The 18,754-nt window shown below is 43.3% G+C and overlaps 3 protein-coding genes across 7 annotated transcripts; 1 reads left to right on the forward strand and 2 right to left on the reverse strand.

The window, feature by feature from the left end:
• Window positions 1-401: 401 nt before the first annotated feature.
• On the reverse strand, window positions 402-3,203 carry ints15 (integrator complex subunit 15). Of its 2 annotated transcripts, none has more exons than XM_088396941.1 (8): window positions 3,067-3,203; window positions 2,465-2,661; window positions 2,166-2,387; window positions 1,918-2,083; window positions 1,519-1,796; window positions 1,183-1,426; window positions 937-976; window positions 402-851 (listed from the first exon to the last, which is right to left on the reverse strand). In XM_088396941.1, exons 2-8 carry the CDS (start codon window positions 2,657-2,659, stop codon window positions 611-613), a joined length of 1,386 nt encoding a protein of 461 aa, XP_088253067.1. In that variant the 5' UTR covers window positions 2,660-2,661; window positions 3,067-3,203; the 3' UTR covers window positions 402-610. The 2 variants fall into 2 exon arrangements, with proteins under 2 accessions (XP_088253067.1, XP_088253068.1); XM_088396942.1 differs by lacking the exon at window positions 3,067-3,203 and adding an exon at window positions 2,881-3,041.
• On the forward strand, window positions 2,604-11,385 carry rgs11 (regulator of G protein signaling 11). 2 transcript variants are annotated; one of them, XM_088396939.1, is made up of 18 exons: window positions 2,604-2,863; window positions 3,658-3,774; window positions 4,787-4,883; window positions 5,034-5,084; window positions 6,038-6,144; window positions 6,240-6,291; window positions 6,663-6,721; window positions 6,817-6,893; window positions 6,981-7,062; window positions 7,800-7,868; window positions 8,062-8,085; window positions 8,158-8,219; window positions 8,447-8,560; window positions 8,724-8,839; window positions 8,955-9,042; window positions 9,104-9,242; window positions 9,454-9,536; window positions 9,625-11,385. In XM_088396939.1, the coding sequence occupies exons 1-18, from the start codon at window positions 2,834-2,836 to the stop codon at window positions 9,740-9,742; spliced, it is 1,485 nt and encodes a 494-aa protein (XP_088253065.1). In that variant the 5' UTR covers window positions 2,604-2,833; the 3' UTR covers window positions 9,743-11,385. The 2 variants fall into 2 exon arrangements, with proteins under 2 accessions (XP_088253065.1, XP_088253066.1); XM_088396940.1 differs by lacking the exons at window positions 7,800-7,868; window positions 8,062-8,085.
• LOC148387947 (coiled-coil domain-containing protein 39-like) lies at window positions 10,943-18,466 on the reverse strand. 3 transcript variants are annotated; one of them, XM_088396935.1, is made up of 19 exons: window positions 18,220-18,463; window positions 17,891-18,010; window positions 17,658-17,804; window positions 17,420-17,578; window positions 17,254-17,346; window positions 17,038-17,166; window positions 16,346-16,537; window positions 16,146-16,249; window positions 15,926-16,058; window positions 15,331-15,525; window positions 15,069-15,236; window positions 14,858-14,995; window positions 14,370-14,578; window positions 13,848-13,977; window positions 13,624-13,783; window positions 13,300-13,406; window positions 12,782-12,943; window positions 12,364-12,443; window positions 10,943-12,151 (listed from the first exon to the last, which is right to left on the reverse strand). In XM_088396935.1, exons 1-19 carry the CDS (start codon window positions 18,316-18,318, stop codon window positions 12,061-12,063), a joined length of 2,616 nt encoding a protein of 871 aa, XP_088253061.1. In that variant the 5' UTR covers window positions 18,319-18,463; the 3' UTR covers window positions 10,943-12,060. The 3 variants fall into 3 exon arrangements, with proteins under 3 accessions (XP_088253061.1, XP_088253062.1, XP_088253063.1); XM_088396936.1 differs by lacking the exons at window positions 13,300-13,406; window positions 13,624-13,783 and having other exon boundaries at window positions 18,220-18,466; XM_088396937.1 differs by lacking the exons at window positions 10,943-12,151; window positions 12,364-12,443; window positions 13,300-13,406 and having other exon boundaries at window positions 12,792-12,943; window positions 18,220-18,466.
• Window positions 18,467-18,754: the final 288 nt, after the last annotated feature.

Below are 18,754 nucleotides of genomic sequence, written 5' to 3' on the forward strand. Positions count from 1 at the left end.
GGAGGAGCGAAACTGTCTGCTACTACAAATGTTCTGCCCTAAGGACTTTAGCCCTTTCCATGCTCCAAATAAATTGATTAATAAATCCATACGCTCCCATTATCTTTCTTTTGAGTTAGAGGGCTAGTAATTCATACTGCTCACTTTGAAGAGATTCTATTTTCTTTTGCACATAGTATTGAAGCTAGGACATTTCATTGTACCCTGTACCGCATATTGTAAAATGAATACCTTTCAAAAGAGAACATTATTGCGAATGTAAAACTTTGTTTGGAATTCCTCAATTAGATATCATAATGCATACCTCATCCCCATGTCTGGTGAACAAGCTGTATCTTTCCAGCTAAAAACACAAAATAATAGTGACCACTAGTGGCCGGAGTAAAGTACAACGGCTAAAATGGAGTATAAGGAGAAGTAGAAAAATATTTATTGGAGAAAGATGTTAGCCACACAGACGCTCAAAGGTCAATGTGCTTATTCACATTATAATACATTAGATGTTGTACAGCCGCTCACTCATGCACACAAACAAACATTTCACGCGTTTCACACATCCGAACATGAATGAATGAGTTTAACTCACAAAAGACGACAGGATTTGTTTTCTTCAGTGGCTCGGTCGGAAGGGAAACGACATCGCGGTCATGAAAGGCTGCGCTGGGTACTGAGGATGGGAGTTGGGATGCGGCGAGGGAAGGGTGGCCAGCGGCGTGTGCGGGGGGGCGTGTGCTGGGTGGATGGGGTGCGAGGCGATGGGAGAATGGGATGCGTGGGGGCTGAAGGCCAGAGGAGGTGTGTGGATGTTGTTGTAGTACATCACTGGGCCTGACAAGACCAGCTGGAGCAAACTGACAAAGCAAAAATGGAAAACATTGAGACCGAGACTCATCGGAGCGAATAGAAAGGAACCGTGTTCAAACGTCGCTTCCTTACTTGTTGTGTGGCAGGCGTGAACAGATGGCTCTCAGGTCCTCTGCGAGAAGAAGACGACAGCACGTGAGGAACGTGGCGGGCGACAAAACCTTTACGCGACCAAGTAAATGTTCATTTGATTCCTACCAACAAAGCTACAACGAGTGAGGCAATTTCAGCAGGAAAGCCAACCTTATCCGGGTATCTTTACAGCACATCAATAAGTCTTTCTTTTGCCACTGTGTTTCCCGTGATGGACACACGCACCTCTCGAGCAGAGCAAGGCGCCGTTGGCCATGGCAACTTGCAGGGCCTGAGCCAGCCGGTCCAGAGCCAGCTGCGTTAACGCATGTATATCAGCGGCCGACGCGTGCGTGTGCGTGCGTTTGTCAGCCTGGTCCGATTGCCGAGAAAGGTCGGAGACCAGCGAGGCCAAGGAGTCCATCTGAAGGAGGGCCAGACGCCCAAAAATGCCTTTCTCGTTGAGGATGTTTGGCAGGAGCCCAAAGACCTAAAGAAAAAGAATGTTGGATGACATACTACATCTTGGAGCTGGCTTCTTTGACCTTGCATGACTGCATGTGCGTGAAGAGATTGACTGACCTGTAGGACACTCAAATGCAGGGCAGAGAAAAGCCCCGTCACCTCCTGTTCACTCTCAGAACTGCTGTGTACGGAGGCCTGCTTCCGGTCCCTCCAGTAACTCAGTGGGGCTTTGACGCACCAACGCACCAGGCCCCCCAGAGGTGTGACATCAAGTGAGCTGAGTGGCTGGCTGCCAGACAGAGGCGTGTTCAGGAAGGTGACCAGGACCAGGTGAGGGTCATCTTGGATCCATGACACAATCATCTGGAGGAGCTCTAGAGGAGGGATTAGTTCCTCTGGAGGACAACAAAAAATAATGTTTTTTTAAATTTGATATCCTACCCACATGCACGACAGTAAACAAATATGATATTTTGCCATTCAACATCATGTCAAGCATGTTCCGACGCCCAGAACCTGAAGTGAAGTCATAGAGGGTGGTAACAGCAGTGATGAACTGGCAGCAGAAGCGTGGACTGGCACTGTGGATATTCTGTAAGGTGGGCACTGAACCTGGCATCATGCTGCAGTAGTCGTCCACCAGCACCTGTGCCAGGCGCACGCAGTACACACGGTGGGTCCTCTGGCAGGCAGGCAGACAGACACACAGTCTTTGAAAATGCATTTGACCTTCTTCAACGGGTGAATAAATCGAAAATGCTCACCTGCAGCCAAGTGGCAGCACACTCTAAGATGGGAACTCTGCCTACAGCAACCGCCATGGAAACCAGCTTGCTTAGCAGTCCCATGCGGCTGTCGTCTGCCTGGTTTCCTTGGAGGCTGAAGAGGGCGGAGAACATAAGCTGACGAACGGTGTCACGGCTCTGTTCCTGGAAACAGCTGCACATTATCTCCAGAAGCTGAAGCTCCTGAAGTGCACTCATTCTCTGAGAAAAATCATACGTTTATCAGCCCTCTGTTCTGCAATTCACATGGCGTATCTTGCAGATGTGTTCTGCCTTACCCTGGTCAAGGCGCTTCTGTCCTTCGGTGCATGCAGAATGAATTCCTCAACCAGCTCCAAGGTCTTTGCGTCGACTTGGGGGGGCTGCCGACCCGATTGCACAAGGTTACTGATGTAGATGTCCAAGTGGTAGAGCAGCTCCTTGGCAGCACTCAGCACATCGCGAGGCAATAAGGACTGACGGATGTCCCCCATCTCTAAGTGATGGAGCCACAAATTGAAATTTACAAACATGAACTCCACATGCTAGTAAAATGAACCAACGATAGGACTTCTTTAGACACTGAAATGAGATCGGTGTCTTTTCTTGGAAACTGAGCCAAAGCATTGTTATCAAGTCTGAAGAGTGTTTGGATCATGTAACTGTGGATGGTGTGTTCTTCCAAATATGACAAACGAGTAAGTCAAGTTGTTACCATTCAAGTAGGTCTATGTTCCTTTAGTAACAACTCAGATTCCCAGAGACAGTCGCTCGTCCTGCTTCAGCTAATGTTACCGAGTCAAGCTAGCGATAACGTTTTCTATTAAACGAAAACAGCTTGTGCGTTGATTACCGTCCTAGCAACAAACACTGTATTAAGCGAATTGAAATACGATCTTACCTTAGGGTGAAACTCCCTCAATTGGTTAAATTACAGAATGATGATGAACCGAGTGAATGGCAACTCAATGTCGCCGGACTTACTTCCGGGTACTACGGAAGCCTTTGTGGGACAAAACAGTTTCCCTTGACATTGTTATCATTATTATTATTATTATTATTATTATTATTATTCACACGATATTTAGCCCATAGCAATTGAAAATGTTTTTGTGAATTGTGTCAACTGTTAAGTATCAAAACATTGTACAAATTGTATCAAAACACATACTATTGCTTTTCTTCTGATGATTCGAACATTTTATCCATACAAATCACTTCGCCGATCAAAACATTGTACATATTGTATCAAAACACATGGCATTGCTTTTCTTCTGATGATTCGAACATTTTATCCATACAAATCACTTTGCCGATCAAAACATTGTACATATTGTACCAAAACACATAGTATTGCTTTTCTTCTGATGATCCGAACATTTTACCATCCGAATCACTTTTCTAATCCGCTCTTATCGCGACGAGATGCGCGTGATAGAAACCGTGCACGTTGTAATGCGCGTTTCCGCCGCCACCGCTTCACTCTCTCGAGCACTTCAAGCCGTCCCATCAACTGTGTGGAGCGCTATCCCGAGCAGCACACAAGATGACAATCAACACCTTGGCTAGAGAAGGCTGGCACCGGGAACAAATGGCATGTTTTCGAAAGGTACGAATGATCTTTTCTTTTCATGTATGATCTATTCAGCGTTTGCTGGAAGAGTTCTCTGACCTTCGCGTGAGGTTAAACGTTTGTCATCAGCAAAATCAGTGATCCAGATGGATGACAAGAAATTGCACTAAAAGAATACGCAGAATCACAAAAAGGAGGAGAAGAGTGAAATCAGTTCAATGGTTAGTTAGAATTGGGAATTCACGTGACTTTTAACGTTGAATTTAAATTGAAGCTACCTACTGATATATGGAAATAAGTTTAATGAACTCTAAAGCGATACGGTATGGTGATTTTAATCTTTAGATTTTACATACTATAGAATGATTAAAAAGTTTTATTTTATTCGAAAAGTACATATATGTACATTTTCAGAATTGAATGGGTTAATATAAAACCGTACAATAAAATCAGATTCCTACATCACGTAAAACCAACAAGAAAAAAAGCCAATTCACTCGGGGGTTATCATTTAGTATATTGATCGATAATGATAGCCATTGGGTTTTGCAGCAAAAACATGAAATAAATGTGAAATATTAGCACATATAAAGCACATGGTGTTTACACTCCAATACCACCAAACTATAGAGTGAAATCAATCATTCAAATATAAATAGTTCTTCACATGAGAAAGTTGGTACAAGCAGAAGGTACAAACTGAGCTTCTGCTCAGATTTGAATCCGATGATTTAAGCCCAATGAGGTCTGAGGAGGTCACCAGATGGCATAAAGTCATGCTTAATGGATGGGAATCACTCGACGGACAGAACGAATTCCCCTTTTTAGTTTGTTGCGGAGACCCTAACCTACAGCGATGTGTCCTGCCGGTAATTTTGCCGCAGACGTCAACCGTGATTGATAGCGGTAGACGGAAAGTCGTGCATCTTTACTTTATATTTTATTTCTAACATGGTCATCGGAACCCTGTCAAGCTGCATAATAAAGACAAACGACACGTATCTCTCTCGACATGTATTCTGGATGGTGTATGCACCTTCACTTCCAGATGGAGAAAGTGATTGTGGCCATGCAGGACCCGGACATGGGCGTGAAGATGAGAAACCAGAGGCTCCTTATAACAGTCATCCCACACGCCATGACAGGTGTGCGTGTGTGCTTAGAAAGGCCCGCTGCAGCATGTTTGTCCCAGTGCTCATGCATAATGCAGCCATGAATTTTGGAAAATAGTGCGCTTTGCAAAAAGCAAGTGAGCAAGTTTGTCCTCTTACTCCCTCTGTCTCGTGACTTTGCAGGCCATGACATCATCGAGTGGCTCATCCACAACTACAACATATGTGAGGAAGGTGAGGAGCATCCATCCATCCATCCATCCATCCATCCATCCATCCATCCATCCATCCATCCATCCATCCATCCATCCATCCATCCATCCATCCATCCATCCATCAGATTGTCTACATGTTCACTGTTAGGGAGGCCAGTGCCCCACGGCACCCCTCTACCTCCGCCAGTGGTTGGACAAGCAGGGCTCGGTCACTATCCCCTACAAAAAGCGGAGGTTCACTCTATTGTATTGTGTATGTGTTGCCTAGATATGGTGCTCATACTCTCCAGGTGAGTTGGCGAAGTCACAATTGTGTGTCAAGGGGTTGCTGTTTCCAGAAAGCAGGAATAGATACTCCAGAGGATACAAGTTTGATTAACTCACCTGGCGACCTAACTTAATTAAGATCCTATAGGGAAATGTGCACCCCTGGGAGACTTTATGGTAGATCAACTCAATTAGAGGCTTCTACAAAAAGTGGTGCATTCGCTCTTTTGTGCAGTGATGCTAAGCTAATGGCCTTGCTGTCCTTTGCTTGCCTTGTTCCGCCTCTACAAACATGGCCGCCACAGAGGCACACCTGTTACCACGATTTAGTCTGTACCGTACCACAACGTGTTATATAAAAACGGACACGGTCAGGTTATACTGTAAAATAGAGAAAGTCGTGATAAAAAGAAATGCCGTATTGGCCCGAATATAAGATGAGTTTTTTTTTTCCTTTAAACAAAACTGAAAAGGGGGGGAGGGGGTGGGGGGGTCGTCTTACATTCAGGGTCTAGACAAAGGCTTTTTTCAAACTTGAGTCTTGAAAAAGAGTGGGTCGTCTTATAATCAGGGTCGTCTTATATTCGGGCCAATACGGTACATTAAATTTACTCTTAAGTTTACTTTCACAAATGAAGGGGTTAGTGTCAAAAATCACACACGGGATTTTGGCACAAAGTGACAGGTGGTTTATGACCCTTCCAGAGGCTTTGCACCTTGGAGGCATGCTCGTGAGGTTCGGCTATATTTACCCTCTCAAGGATCCCCGATCTCTCGTGCTGCGTCCCGATGAATCACCGTACCGCTTCCAGGTACGTTTTATTTTTCACCTCACTTGGCCTCCATCGATATTGATTCATTTGGAAGAGTCGGTTCGGACTGACTTGCAAAAGTTCACTTTTTTTAGACTCCTTATTTCTGGACCAGTACTCGATGGCCTGCCACTGAGCTGGACTACGGTAAGTGAAGACTGAAATTCAAAATAGTTCAAAAAAGGCCGTTTCTGGTCATTTTCATGCTAGTCACAAGCTAATGGATAATTCAGCGGTAACATTCATTTCAATATTGATCATATTAAACTGAGTAGGTCAACAATTCTCGGTCCGATGGGTATCGTAAGTTTTTCATAAAAAAACAAACAAACAAACAAAAAAAACAAACATGAAAAAGGAATGAGTGCGTTGACGTCTCCAAAACGTTTTTGATGACATTTCAGCCACATTTGTTTCTCAACTATCAAATTGACATCTTTCATGACTCAAAAATGGGACACTATTCTAGTGATGATGTAACAAAGAACAAATTATTATTATCCGGTTTATCCCATCAGCAATCTACTTGGCTAAAAAGAACATAAGAAAACAAGGAGAGTTGATGGAATACGAAAAGGTAAGACGTACAACTTTGTTTGCAGGGTTATATTCATGTTGAAAAGATCAGCATTTATGATGCAAGTCAGACATTTAGCATTTCCCCCTGCCTAGGAGCGCTACAGTCTGTTGCACAAGAGGATTAACCACACCTGGGACTTTGTGGTCATGCAAGCCAGAGAGCAACTCAGGTACACGCACATGACTAACATTGTGTTGGGATCATACAGCGCATTGTGTTGCAAACACCAAAATCTCATATTGTGTTTGTTGTGCAGAGCTTCCAAACAAAGGCGGAAGGCTGACCGTATTGTTCTGGCGTGTCAGGAGCAGGCTTACTGGCTCATTAACAGACCACCGGTAGGTTCACTCTCCGTGTCAATGAATCGTATCCAAGCCTAGCCTAAATACAGGCTAGAGAAGGTGGAAGAAATACGTCTGGCCTTTCTTGTTTGCCTTCACAAACAGTCAAATGGAAAAAGCCAAACGCATTGGGGTAAAATCTCTAAAGCCAAATTCAACTTCCATGCATTCAGCCTCCTGCATGAAATATTCAACTGGCCTAGTAAAAGCCTCAGCTGACAGCTGTGGAGAAACACAGAGGAAAATCAAAGTGGGAGCGGGGGGCGGGCGGGCGGGCGGGCGGTGTATGATGCTATCCAATACATCATCAATACTCTTCAGATGTCACTCATATTCTGCTCCTTATATGATCATTGAAAGGAGAGAAAAAAAATGGTGTCAGGCAGCCTTGGGAGAGGCTTGGGAGGGGAAAGGGTTCCTGCGAGGGGAAGCTGAGGACAAATCTTTGGACTCCATCTTGCCTCGCCTTTATAAATTACCAACGAGGGCACGGGCAAAATGAAAAGGGAACTTAGGAATAAAAAGTCTGAGCCAGCGGCATGGAAATCCCTGAGCGGGTTAAGTGCTCACTCACATGCATTTGGTCCAAACTCACACTCGCACACATGCTCAAAGACAAGAACACACACACACATTCACACACACGCACGCAGGCACACACACGCGCACGCACACACATGCACACGCACGCACACACCATTAATGCGCTGATGCTTGTTGTTTTCTCCTGTCAGCCCAGGGTGCATAATGTGCTCGACATGGGTCTGGAAAGGCCAAGTAACTCCAATTTACGAGTCGTACTGGTCAGTGAAGGCATCACGAAACATTATCCCACTTACGGTTTGATATTTGTTCATGCCAATCTTTATCAATGCTGTTTTGTTTTTCCCGCTTTCTTTGCTGCTGGTGTCGTTTCAAAGTAAGTGTCAAATGATTTCCAATCGTAATTCAAAACAATACAAAACATTCATTATTTTTCTTCTTGAACAGATATAGAATAGTGATTTCTACAAAAGAGAGGTAAAGATCCACCATTTTAAGCCTTGATTAAGCATATGAAATAAGGATTATTTTTGCACGTTGCTTTTACAGATTGCAACTTGTAAAAGGGCTCTGGGAAGAAACCGTGTCAAGTCATCCATTTGCCTGGAAAGGTTTGTAGCGCACTAATGCACGTGTTCAAGTAAACACATTGTCAAATGGATGCAAAATTTGCTCCATCACACATCCACAACTACACAGCCACATAAAGAAGGCTTAGTGCTCTCACTAATGGATGCTTCCTGAGGCAAGTTGGAATTAAAGCCCATTAACTGCTATGATCCGAAACACTAATACAATAATACACTCTGAGTGTGTCCCTGTCTTTGTGTATGAGCAGTTTTTTGAAATTCAGCGAGCAGTACCAGAACCACGATCCCATTATGCAGGGTTGTCTTCCCAGCAATCCCTGGATCTCTGATGACATCGCACTTTGGACCATGAATTCAGATATGTGAGAGAATATTATTCTTACAACATATTATCCGGTGCAGTTCACAATCACTATTTATCTCATAGCATGATTAAGCGATACAAAATAATTGAAATGAAATACATCATAGTCACCAGAGTTGCCCATCAGTCAGAGTACATTCCAATATGAATTCATGTTCTAGAGTGTCCGTCCCCACCCGCCTCCGAGTGGAACGTTGGAGCTTCAGCTTCATGGCACTTCTTCTTGACACCATGGGGAGACGGGAATTCATGACTTACCTGGAGAAAGAATTTAGTGGTGAGAGAATAAGGCTCCATTGTGTGCAACTTGTATTCAAACTCTCACTGCATCCACTTTCTAATTGCTCGTTGCCTCCATACACGCCCAACATTTGTTTTCAAACTCTCATCAGCGGAGAATTTGTGTTTCTGGGAGGCCTGTGAAGACATAAGACATGGAGAAAGTTCCAAGATCGTGGAGAAGGTGGAAGAAATATACAAGTAAGAACCACACACCGACACACAAAAAGGCACTTTGATGACTCTCCTGAATGTAAAACAGAAACTTCTTGGCACCCGGAGCTGCACGCTGGGTGAACATTGACAGTAAAACCATGACGACGACGTTAGAGGGCATCCAACGCCCGCATCGCTTTGTCATGGATGACGCGCAATTGCACATCTACTTCCTCATGAAGAAGGTCTGGGCTGCGTGATATTCGACATTCGAATTGGTTTATTTGAGCATCTTTTAATCCTATTATCTTATATGCAACATAACTAAGTAGCGGTGTCCCAGAATTGAAACCTGAGGGACACCACTGAATCTAAAATAATGTCTACTTTGAAGTCTGTTCATTCTAAAAAATGGAATGGAAAAACTTTCCTTGTTGTGTGTATATGTGCGCGTAGGACTCCTATCCCAGATATCTTAAATCTGACCTTTACAAGAACATGCTGGCCAGGGCTATTATTCCACAAGAGACAAAGAAAAGGTGAAAACTCACATGTATCTGTAGAGCTGCAGTGATTCCCTTCATGCCTTTGTCCTCTGACCTTCACTTCCATTCTCCACTTTGTCAGCGTGTTCCCCTTCATGAGGCGACAACGACACTCAAGCCCCTCCCCTGCCAAGGCCGCCACTCAGGAAAGGCTCGCCAAAGGGACTGGGCAGGCAGGTACCAGCTCTGCAGCTGTATGATGCCAGGCTAAAACACAAAAACATAACCTAACACCAGGCTAAAACACAAAAACATAACCTAACAGGTCCACCGTGCTGTCTTTCGCGTCTCTGGGGTCAACATCTCTTTTCTTTCATTTCGAATGAGCCTGCCATTCACTTTCCATCCTCACTCGTGGTAGGATGTTCTCTGCCTGCGAGTCCTCCGTCTTGTTGCACAGTACAAAAATAGCGAAACAAAAAGGGAACGAGTGACGTGCGGTGGCTGAAAGAATAACTCCCGCAGAGTAGTTCTAGTGAATCCATCATGTCTCGCAGCAATCAAATGTTTATTTTGTTCTTAATATTAACTGTCAGTTTTAAGCAACATTATACCTTATGTTGCTAATTAGTTTGGATCGTGTGCGTTTGTGTAAATCTTTCTTTGCTTGAGCATGTTAACGCCCCAATGAAACATTTAGGAGTTCAATGTTGTGTTTTACTCAATAAACTAAAAGCGATTGAGTCACTGATCATGCCAGCTACTCCTATTATCTTTGCATGCATTTCTAATGAAACTTGTAAAGCCTCTTATTGACAATACTAAAATCAAAAATGATTCTAAAAAAAACATGGGACTGGTCGTTCTCTCAGGCTGATTAGCTCTCCCGAGTGACCACCATCGGTCAAGCTTAAATGCACAACATTTTTCAAATGACATTAGTTACGCCACAAATACAGTACGGCCTCGAACAGATGATCATTTCGCCCAGGTTTCGAGGCTGCCTTCGTTATTGTCATGTCTATGCATTTTCTTTACAATATTTTTAAAAAAAAACATTTAAATTGCTTGTTCATTGTATGTTGGCAAATATAACGTCGCTGTTCCTTACCATTACATCTGATAGTTTTAAGACCCTTCCAGCACGATGCCAGCAAAAAAAGAAAAAAAAAAAACTGTTATCACCCTGAACTGTGGACATTGAATTGTTCCATCAGTGATATTTAGCACTCAGCTATGTAGGACTTGATGAGTGCATCTCAATTTTACTAATGGACTCAAGATACTGCATGCACATACACACATGGGCCGAGTGTGTTTCAACACTTTCTACATTGTTGAGGATTATGATAATCTGCTTCTCTCTTTTTAACCATTTAGTCAGTCACATGAAATACACTTGAATGAATGACTCTCCAGTGGGTATTTTTTGTTTCGAGCGAACAAAACAATCCCCAAAACGCTGTTGACGACAGATTTATTTTTGCTATGTGTGTAATCATTTGAATTTCCACTTTTCTCTGCCAAGTCCTGATTTGATTCAGCAGGATGAAAGCATCCTCGGCGGCTCAGAGCAGAACATTTACATAGAAATGCACAAGCGGTGCCATCGGAAAGGAAACGAATGACAGGCAGCAGTTTGGGACGGCAGACGTCCGGTTCGATTCAAACCCAGCTCTGTCCGAGTCACGTCTTGTCGTCTCTGTGGCTCGTCATTGTAAATGAGAAATTGTTCTCGATTGACTCATCGGGTAACATTGAATGACTTGGAATGTTTTGTTTAGCCTCACACTCGCAAAGCCTGCTGTCGTTATGTCCTTGGGCGAGACGCTTCACATACCTTGCACTGTCCCTGTCAAACAAAAATGAATAAATCGATCCAAAAAGAAAGTCAACCTCTTCTATTATAGTTCTAGGATGCAACATTTCGCCTGTCTTTCTTTGCTGGCTTTCCCAGGTCTCCTGGGAGAAGTGGAAGGATGGATGGAGCCAGGCGATGGAAATTGGCAATGTCAGACGTTTGACAAATGAGCATGTGTGCGTGCGTGCGTGCGTGTATTTGTGTGCGTTTACATAAATCACTCACGCGTTTGTCCATTTTTTGTAATCGCCTCTGCACTTATCAAGAAAAGAGTAGCCGACTCACCCGGCGGGGCCTCTTCACCAACGTGGAACGTGCCGAATAAATGAGGGACAGAAAAAGGTCAAAGCTATCATTCTTAATTTTTCTAAATTATTGCTGTTCTCTGAACAGGAATAATCTGTTGGCTAAATGACAGAGCATAGGGTCTATGCCCTGTCATTTCGTTCTAAACATTGAAAACCATCAGAATCGTACAGTATTATATCAGGCTTTAGTGAATGGCATGAATAAGCATAAAAACAAAATGTCCCGGCTAGTCCACCACAATTCTCGACCACTTGAGAAAATAATTGAACGATTGTCCTTTTTAAAAGGTACGATGTCGAATTTTTTCCCTAATAGTCTATTTTTCAGTCACATATGCAAGCGATCATCCAATGTCATCTCACAAGGAGGGAAGTTCCTGAGCAACCAAATGTCACGAGGGCAAAAGCGTTATGGAAGATCCTGGCCCAGGATCACGGTCTTCACAGTGGGGTCCGGCTCATCAGAAGGCTTGTGGCTACTGGCTGAAAAGGCACCACACCTATTATGTCAAGGGAGAAATAGATCAACATATGCACAAACAGTTTTGACAATATTTAAAAAAAACACACACACACACAAATAGTTTATAGAGAAAGGGATGACTCATAAGTCAAAGTATGACTGTACTCTAAAAATAAGATATTAATGTTTCATCCAAAACATGCATTAAAGTTGTTGTTGTTGTTTTTTTTAAATAAACATGGATTTGACCTGACAGAGAGCGAGCTGCTGACAAGGTTGGACCTTCGACTTGTGCCAGAGGTAGCAGAAGATGGAAAAGACAGATTGGCCTGAAAAAAGCACGCGCGTCAGCATGATTGACACATATGAGTTATATATTTGAAAAATCTCATGACACACAACAAAACAAAACAAAATATATATATTCATAACCATCAAAACAATGATAATCTCATCTCAATTTTCTCAACTAACTAGTGTGAAATGTTCCAACTGTACATCGCTGGCATATGCTACGTGGATGAACATGGAAACTTTATTTGTAGTCAATAGATAATTGTTTTCAGGCCAATTAGGTGGTTCGATCTACATGAATTTATCTCTTGAAATGTTAGCTCCCGATGACTTCGGTGATAACAAACCCGCAAAATGCCATTAAGAGCCCAACCTGCTGAAACTGCTGCTGCAGTGCCGATTTGAGTTGAGGTTTGAACTTGGTGGCGGTAAGGATCATCTCACTGACAGAATCATTAAAATCCATAAGTTGCATGACTTCTTTTTCCAAAGCCTGTTTGTCGTGTAGTTGAGTCTTCAAGGCATTGTTAATTGCCTCAGGAGAAAAAGGGTCATGAAAGTTAGGCACAAACAAACAAACAAAAATGACAGTGTCAAGGTTACTGTTTTGCTTGATGCATTTCATTTCACACCAAAAAAAAAGCTGGGTTTTTTTCTTTCTCCTCCACTTTTTGGTCAGAAACCAATGTATGCGATGAAACCAACCTACGTGAATGCTGATTGCAAAAGAATGGGAAAAAGCTAAACAAACTTTTTTTTTTTTCCTAGTGAAAGGAGAGGGTGCTTTTTCTTTCGATTTGTGATTCGATTTTTACAGAAGACACCAACCCATTTTAAAAACGTTTCGTCTCACATGAGCAATCTCATAATAACCAGCGCGGCTCATAGTACCTGTAGATCCTCACGAAGCTTTTGAGCTAGTTGCTTTTTGGACACTAGCGTCGCCTTGGCTACCTGAAGCTGCTCTTCAAGCTTGAACTTTTCCTGATAATCCGGAGCTGACATGGAAATACAAATCTATAGTTGGTTTCACTTTTCAGGAGATCCCAAAAAGCAGCATGTTGGTTCAGCCACTAATATTGCGGTATCAAAGAGAGCGAGCCATTTTTGACTTTAAGATTTGTCAATCATTTGTAAACAATCACACCCATATATAGATGTGTGGATTGCCCAATGGTATTGCAACGGATAATAGTGTAAATCAGATTTACTCACTGGCTTCTTTAGCTTTGATGACGGTTGTATGAAATCCAGTATTATTTATGCGGAATAGCAGAGTTGTGTTTTCCAGAGCTTTATTTTCCTGCTCGGCCTTGCGGATTTTGCTATTTAGACACTCTCCCCGCTGCTTGAGTTCCGCTTTCTCTAGCGCGGCCTAGTGGAAGGGAGTCCCCTTTTAATGACGATGCCTGACAAAATACATTCCTGAGTGTGGTTACCTGGGCGATGTAGTGAGCTTGAGACTTGACCGCATTCTCGTCATCCTCTTGGACTGCCATGGCAAAGGTCACAACCTCGTAATGCTTCTTGGAGGCTTCAACCTTGGACAGCTTTATATTCAGTTCAATGCTAGGGAGGATAGATAGCAAGAAAAGAAATTGCAATTCAATTGCAAATGCAAATCAGTGTTGACAATAAAGTCAAGGGTTTTCCAGAGTCCTTTTGCAACAGGCTCCATGTCGACACATGAGCAGTTCACAATGACAGCCCACCGGTGGAGCGGGAGGGAGGGAGGGAGGGAGGGAGGGAGGGAGGGAGGGAGGGAGGGAGGGAGGGAGGGAGGGAGGGCAGCAGAGGCACTGCCTCCCCCCCTCCTGAAATATGCTTGGCGGCACAAGGACAGGTTTTCCTTGTTTGGCCAAGTTGTGTAAACCCTACCTGGCTTTCACAGTTGTAAGTTTTTTTGACCCTTGATGTAAGAGAAAGTAACATTCAGTTTCAACATTGAGTCATGTTTTTACTTGATTTTCTGTCTCTCCTGCTCTGTGGTCTTCAGCTGCTGAGTGAGCATTTGACTGTAGACTCGGATTTCCTCTTGCCGCTCATGGATTGCTTTCTTCACATTCAACTGTCTTTTCTCCAAGGACAGCACACTGTTGGCTTTGCTGAAGAGCAGATCCCTCTTACGCCTCACCTCCAGCTTGGAGATGTTCTGCTCCACGATATGTTCCTGATAAAGGGCCACGGACGCAGTTGATGAGAGCCATACAATAAAAAAGTGATCGTCATGGTGACGGCAAGCCTTAGCTTGGTTCTGTCGAAAGAACTCTACTCAATATATGTAAAGGTTTTTTTAAAAATAAAAACAAGGGCAATTTAAGTGACCCCGTTGGTTTTTACATAGTCTCTGACAAAAGTGAATAGCAAAATGACTTTTTGCCATAATGTAAAGCTGATAGTTGTCAACGGTCTAAATTCATATTGCTCAGTGGAAGTTGATTGTGGCTACCTGTTTCTTTTGCCCAAGTCTCTTCAGCTCCTTCTCAATATTATTATTGATCAGCTTCAGTTCGGCTACTTTGTTGTGCAGCTCTTTCTTCTGAGCTGCGGAATCCTCCCGCTCTTTCAGCAAAAAGCGAATGTCCTCCTGCCATACACAAAAGAGTATCGGGTAAAATGTCATCATGGGGCTGGTCCCGTGCTGATGCGCACTGTCTAACCTCAGACTCTTTGATTTTGATGACGATCTTACTGGAGGTCTTCTTCTTCTCCTCGAGGGCATTCAGCAGCTCTGTGATCTTGACTTCCATCCCCAGCTTTTCATCTGAATCACCAACAACACCTTGCAATCGTGATAGTTTTTTATCTAAAATGATCAACTGGGAATCCTAATGTAGAAAAGTGGCATTATAATGAATGGCATGCGAGTGAAAGCAAGCAGTCAGTCAGACCGTGTTGTCGTTTGTACATACGCTTGCTTACCTTTTCGTTCATGATCATCATCTGTTTGAGTAAGTACTCCTCCTGCTTCTTGAGCTGACATTCTAATGTGTTGATGATGCATTTGCTCCGGAGTAAATGCGCCACGTAATTCTTTTCCTTTGCCTTGGCGTCCTCTCCGTTCTGTTTGCAGCGGACAAGCTCCTTGCCGCGGGCACGCAGCTGGACGTCCAGCTCCTGGTAAACGCAACGGTCTCGTAACTCAAATTGTCTTTCCCCGTTCAAATGAACGGTCGTGCCAGTCATCGGTTCCAGAGCCGCACTCAAAGGATGATGATGTAAAACCAACCGTGACGGAAAGACAGGGGGTGACGTTAACTTCCGTTTAACAGATAACGACTCAAACATTAACGCAACTTCATGACTCGTGTGACTTTCCGCGTACCGTCTTTCTTTGTGAAAGACTCGCGTGCACACGCGGCTTATAGTACGGTGCGGCTTCCGTACGAGAGGGAAAAAAAATCCGCCATTTTCCGCCGGTGCAGCTTCTAATCAGGTGCGGCTAAGAGTCCGGAAATGACGGTAGATGTTTTACCCTAAAGCTTTTTTGAACCTTATACAGTGTACAACGTCCCACCTTGATAACTTGCTGCTCTTCCTTGAGGAAATGTTCCATTTGGGCAGCTCTTTCTTTCTCACTCAGGGCGTTTTGTATCACAGATTTCAGCTTTGCCTCCAGGGCAGCATTGTGGGCCTGCGCTTGTTTCAGTCTGCAATCGACAAAATACGGGATCATGATTTAGTGAAGCACCAGAGTTGGTTCCGGCACAACACTGTTGCTGTTGAGCTGGACTGACTTTTCGTTATTGTTCTGGATGGTTTCTTCCATCCTGCGTATGTGGGACCTCATTGAGTGCACATTGGAGGTTGTTCTATCCAATAAGGCTTTGCAACTTTTCAGCTGCAGATGCATGAGGAACAAAAGAGAGATTTAAAAACAAACCAAAAGCGCTTCTGCGCCGTTGCATCGTTTATAGTTCATACATGTTGTGATTACCTCATCCTGCATCTCAACATAATGGCTCTCTCGCTGCTTGTAATCAAGTCGCAGTTTCGCAGTTTGTCGATTGGTCGCGGTTAATTTCTTCTCTTTGACTTTGTTGTCGATCACCTGCGAGTCCTGCAAGTGACTCAGTTCCGTCAAAGAGTCGTTCCTTTCTCTGATGATCTGGTGGGTTTCAGCCAGTTTCTAGCTCGATGAAAGGATATGGCATGTTGGTGTGTGTTCAAAATGGTCTCGCTTCAATACAGTGACCATTTGCTATTTCAGTTTATCTCCGTTAATTACAGTATGTGGGAGGAGTATTTGAAGTCATCGGTGATAAAACAAATTATTTACATTTTACCCTCTCATTTTTTTCTATATTCATTCAGTGTGCTTTAATATATATAGTTTAACATGTTTTAATATGTTCAGATCAAATTTGACAGTAATAAACATATGCTGAATGCCACAAATTTATTATTATTGGAATGCACTTTTCCTTGTTCAAGAGGCTATAAAAAGATCTGTAGTCCTTAATTTGATACAGACAAATACGATGAGGATATTATTTTCCCAACTCAGAACATATTTTGTCTGCATGGAAAATGAACAGATTTAAGGTTTCAACTCCCTTATTTTTATTTTTAATCATTTTTCATCTTGCAGTGAACATTGCAATGCAATGAATCCTTGTGCATCATTACCAGAGCAGACTGATGCATCTCAGCATCTCTTTGCTTCATTTGTTGGATGGTGTTTTCCCACTGGTAGATGATCTGCTCAGTTTCCACATGAGCCTGCTGCAAATTCGCCATCGTCTTGTCCAAAGCAATCTGAAAGGAAAAAACAAGACGAGACATACCGACCGCAATTGTATCCTTCCTTTCCATTTCTGTACACATTTTTGAAGGGTTCAGCACCTGCGCAGATAAAGTCTCTGTCATTTCTTTGTCGAGCCCTTTGCGCTTTTTACTGCCGTCCAATGTCGTCCTCTCGATGGCCAAAGAAAGTGACTGCGGGACGGACAAGACCGTTTTAGTTGAGAATGATTCAGTGATGGGGGGGGAAAAAATATGCCATGCTAGCCTTGATCCTCTGCTCATCCTGATGTGAATACTTCATGATGGCCATCATATCGTCATCTTTTATTGTTGACTCCTCCAAAAAAGAATTCAGGGCTTGCTGGTCCCAATTCATTTTCTCCCGAAACTGCTCCAGCTTCTGTTTAGCCTTCGTGATGTTGTTCTGCGAAAATGGCCAAAAGGTATCGTCAGAGCATTTTGGGTCCGTATTTCAAATCCAATAAATGATGGCTGAGATTCACCTTAAAATATTTGGCCTTTTCAGCCCAATGCTGAATTTCATTGTCCATCTTTGCATTTTCTTGCACCAGACGGCCGTTTTCTCTCTCAGCAACGGCGGCGAGGTTGATCTCCAAATCAATCTCTCGTTCTTTGGCCTTGCACAAAGCCTTTGCGCAAACATGGTATCACGTTATTGTTGCGCCGCTTCCCTAAAGACGGACATTTTTTCCAGACTCAAATCAATTCAACCTACCTCTGTGATTTCCAGCTCCTTTCGAACATTTTTCAAGCAGTCGTTTCCTAATTGCTTTTTTTCTTGATTCTGCTCACGTTTGTTTCTCAGTTTCAACAGCGTCCTTTTGATCTCGCATATCTGTAAAAATCAGACAACAAAGACTGCGTTATGAGATTCCCAATGCTTTGCATTTTTGATTGCTGTTCAGAATTCATTCAATAGTTCCCCAAACAGCTTATTCTCTTAAGGGTCACGGGAAAGTTCTTCAAAAATTCCTCATTAAAAAAAAGTAAGTAAGTATATTGAATTTACCGGCAGTAGTGAGAATAAATCAGCACGATACTCACCTTGTCTATTAAACCCTTGTTTTCAGTGTTGAGTACCGGGAGGGCATAGTGCTGCTCCCAGCCCATCTCTGATAAAACTCTCGCTGCAAATGCCGCCATATTGCAGTTACCCTTCTATCTTGATAGGGATTTCTTTCGCTGGTTGATGGGAGTGCAGTGTGAAGTTAAAAGAGCAAGCGGATACAATTGACTCATCACATCAAAACCGTAAAGTATTTTCCTCATCTCCCCGGAGCGATCGAGTATACGACATCGTGAGTTGGTGTCGTAGCCACTCTGATGATGTCACCACAGGGGATGCATCGTTTGAAAGACAACAATCGGGGGGAGCTTTATGACATGGTCTGGCGATGCTCCTAGCTACTGGGAATAACATCTCTTGTCACTTAGCAACCGTAACGGGTGATGGGGGGGGGAGTTCAGTCAAGTCCAGACTTGTGCGGAAGATTCAAAATGTTAAATGTGACTCCTCACACAAATTCCGCGATGTCTTTCCTTCCATTATTTTTACTTACACTCACGAGAAGACCCCCCC

Source organism: Syngnathus floridae, chromosome 14 (assembly GCF_059516105.1).
Source record: "Syngnathus floridae isolate MCC-2025c chromosome 14, RoL_Sflo_1.0, whole genome shotgun sequence".
In the NCBI taxonomy this organism is placed as follows: Eukaryota; Metazoa; Chordata; class Actinopteri; order Syngnathiformes; family Syngnathidae; genus Syngnathus; species Syngnathus floridae.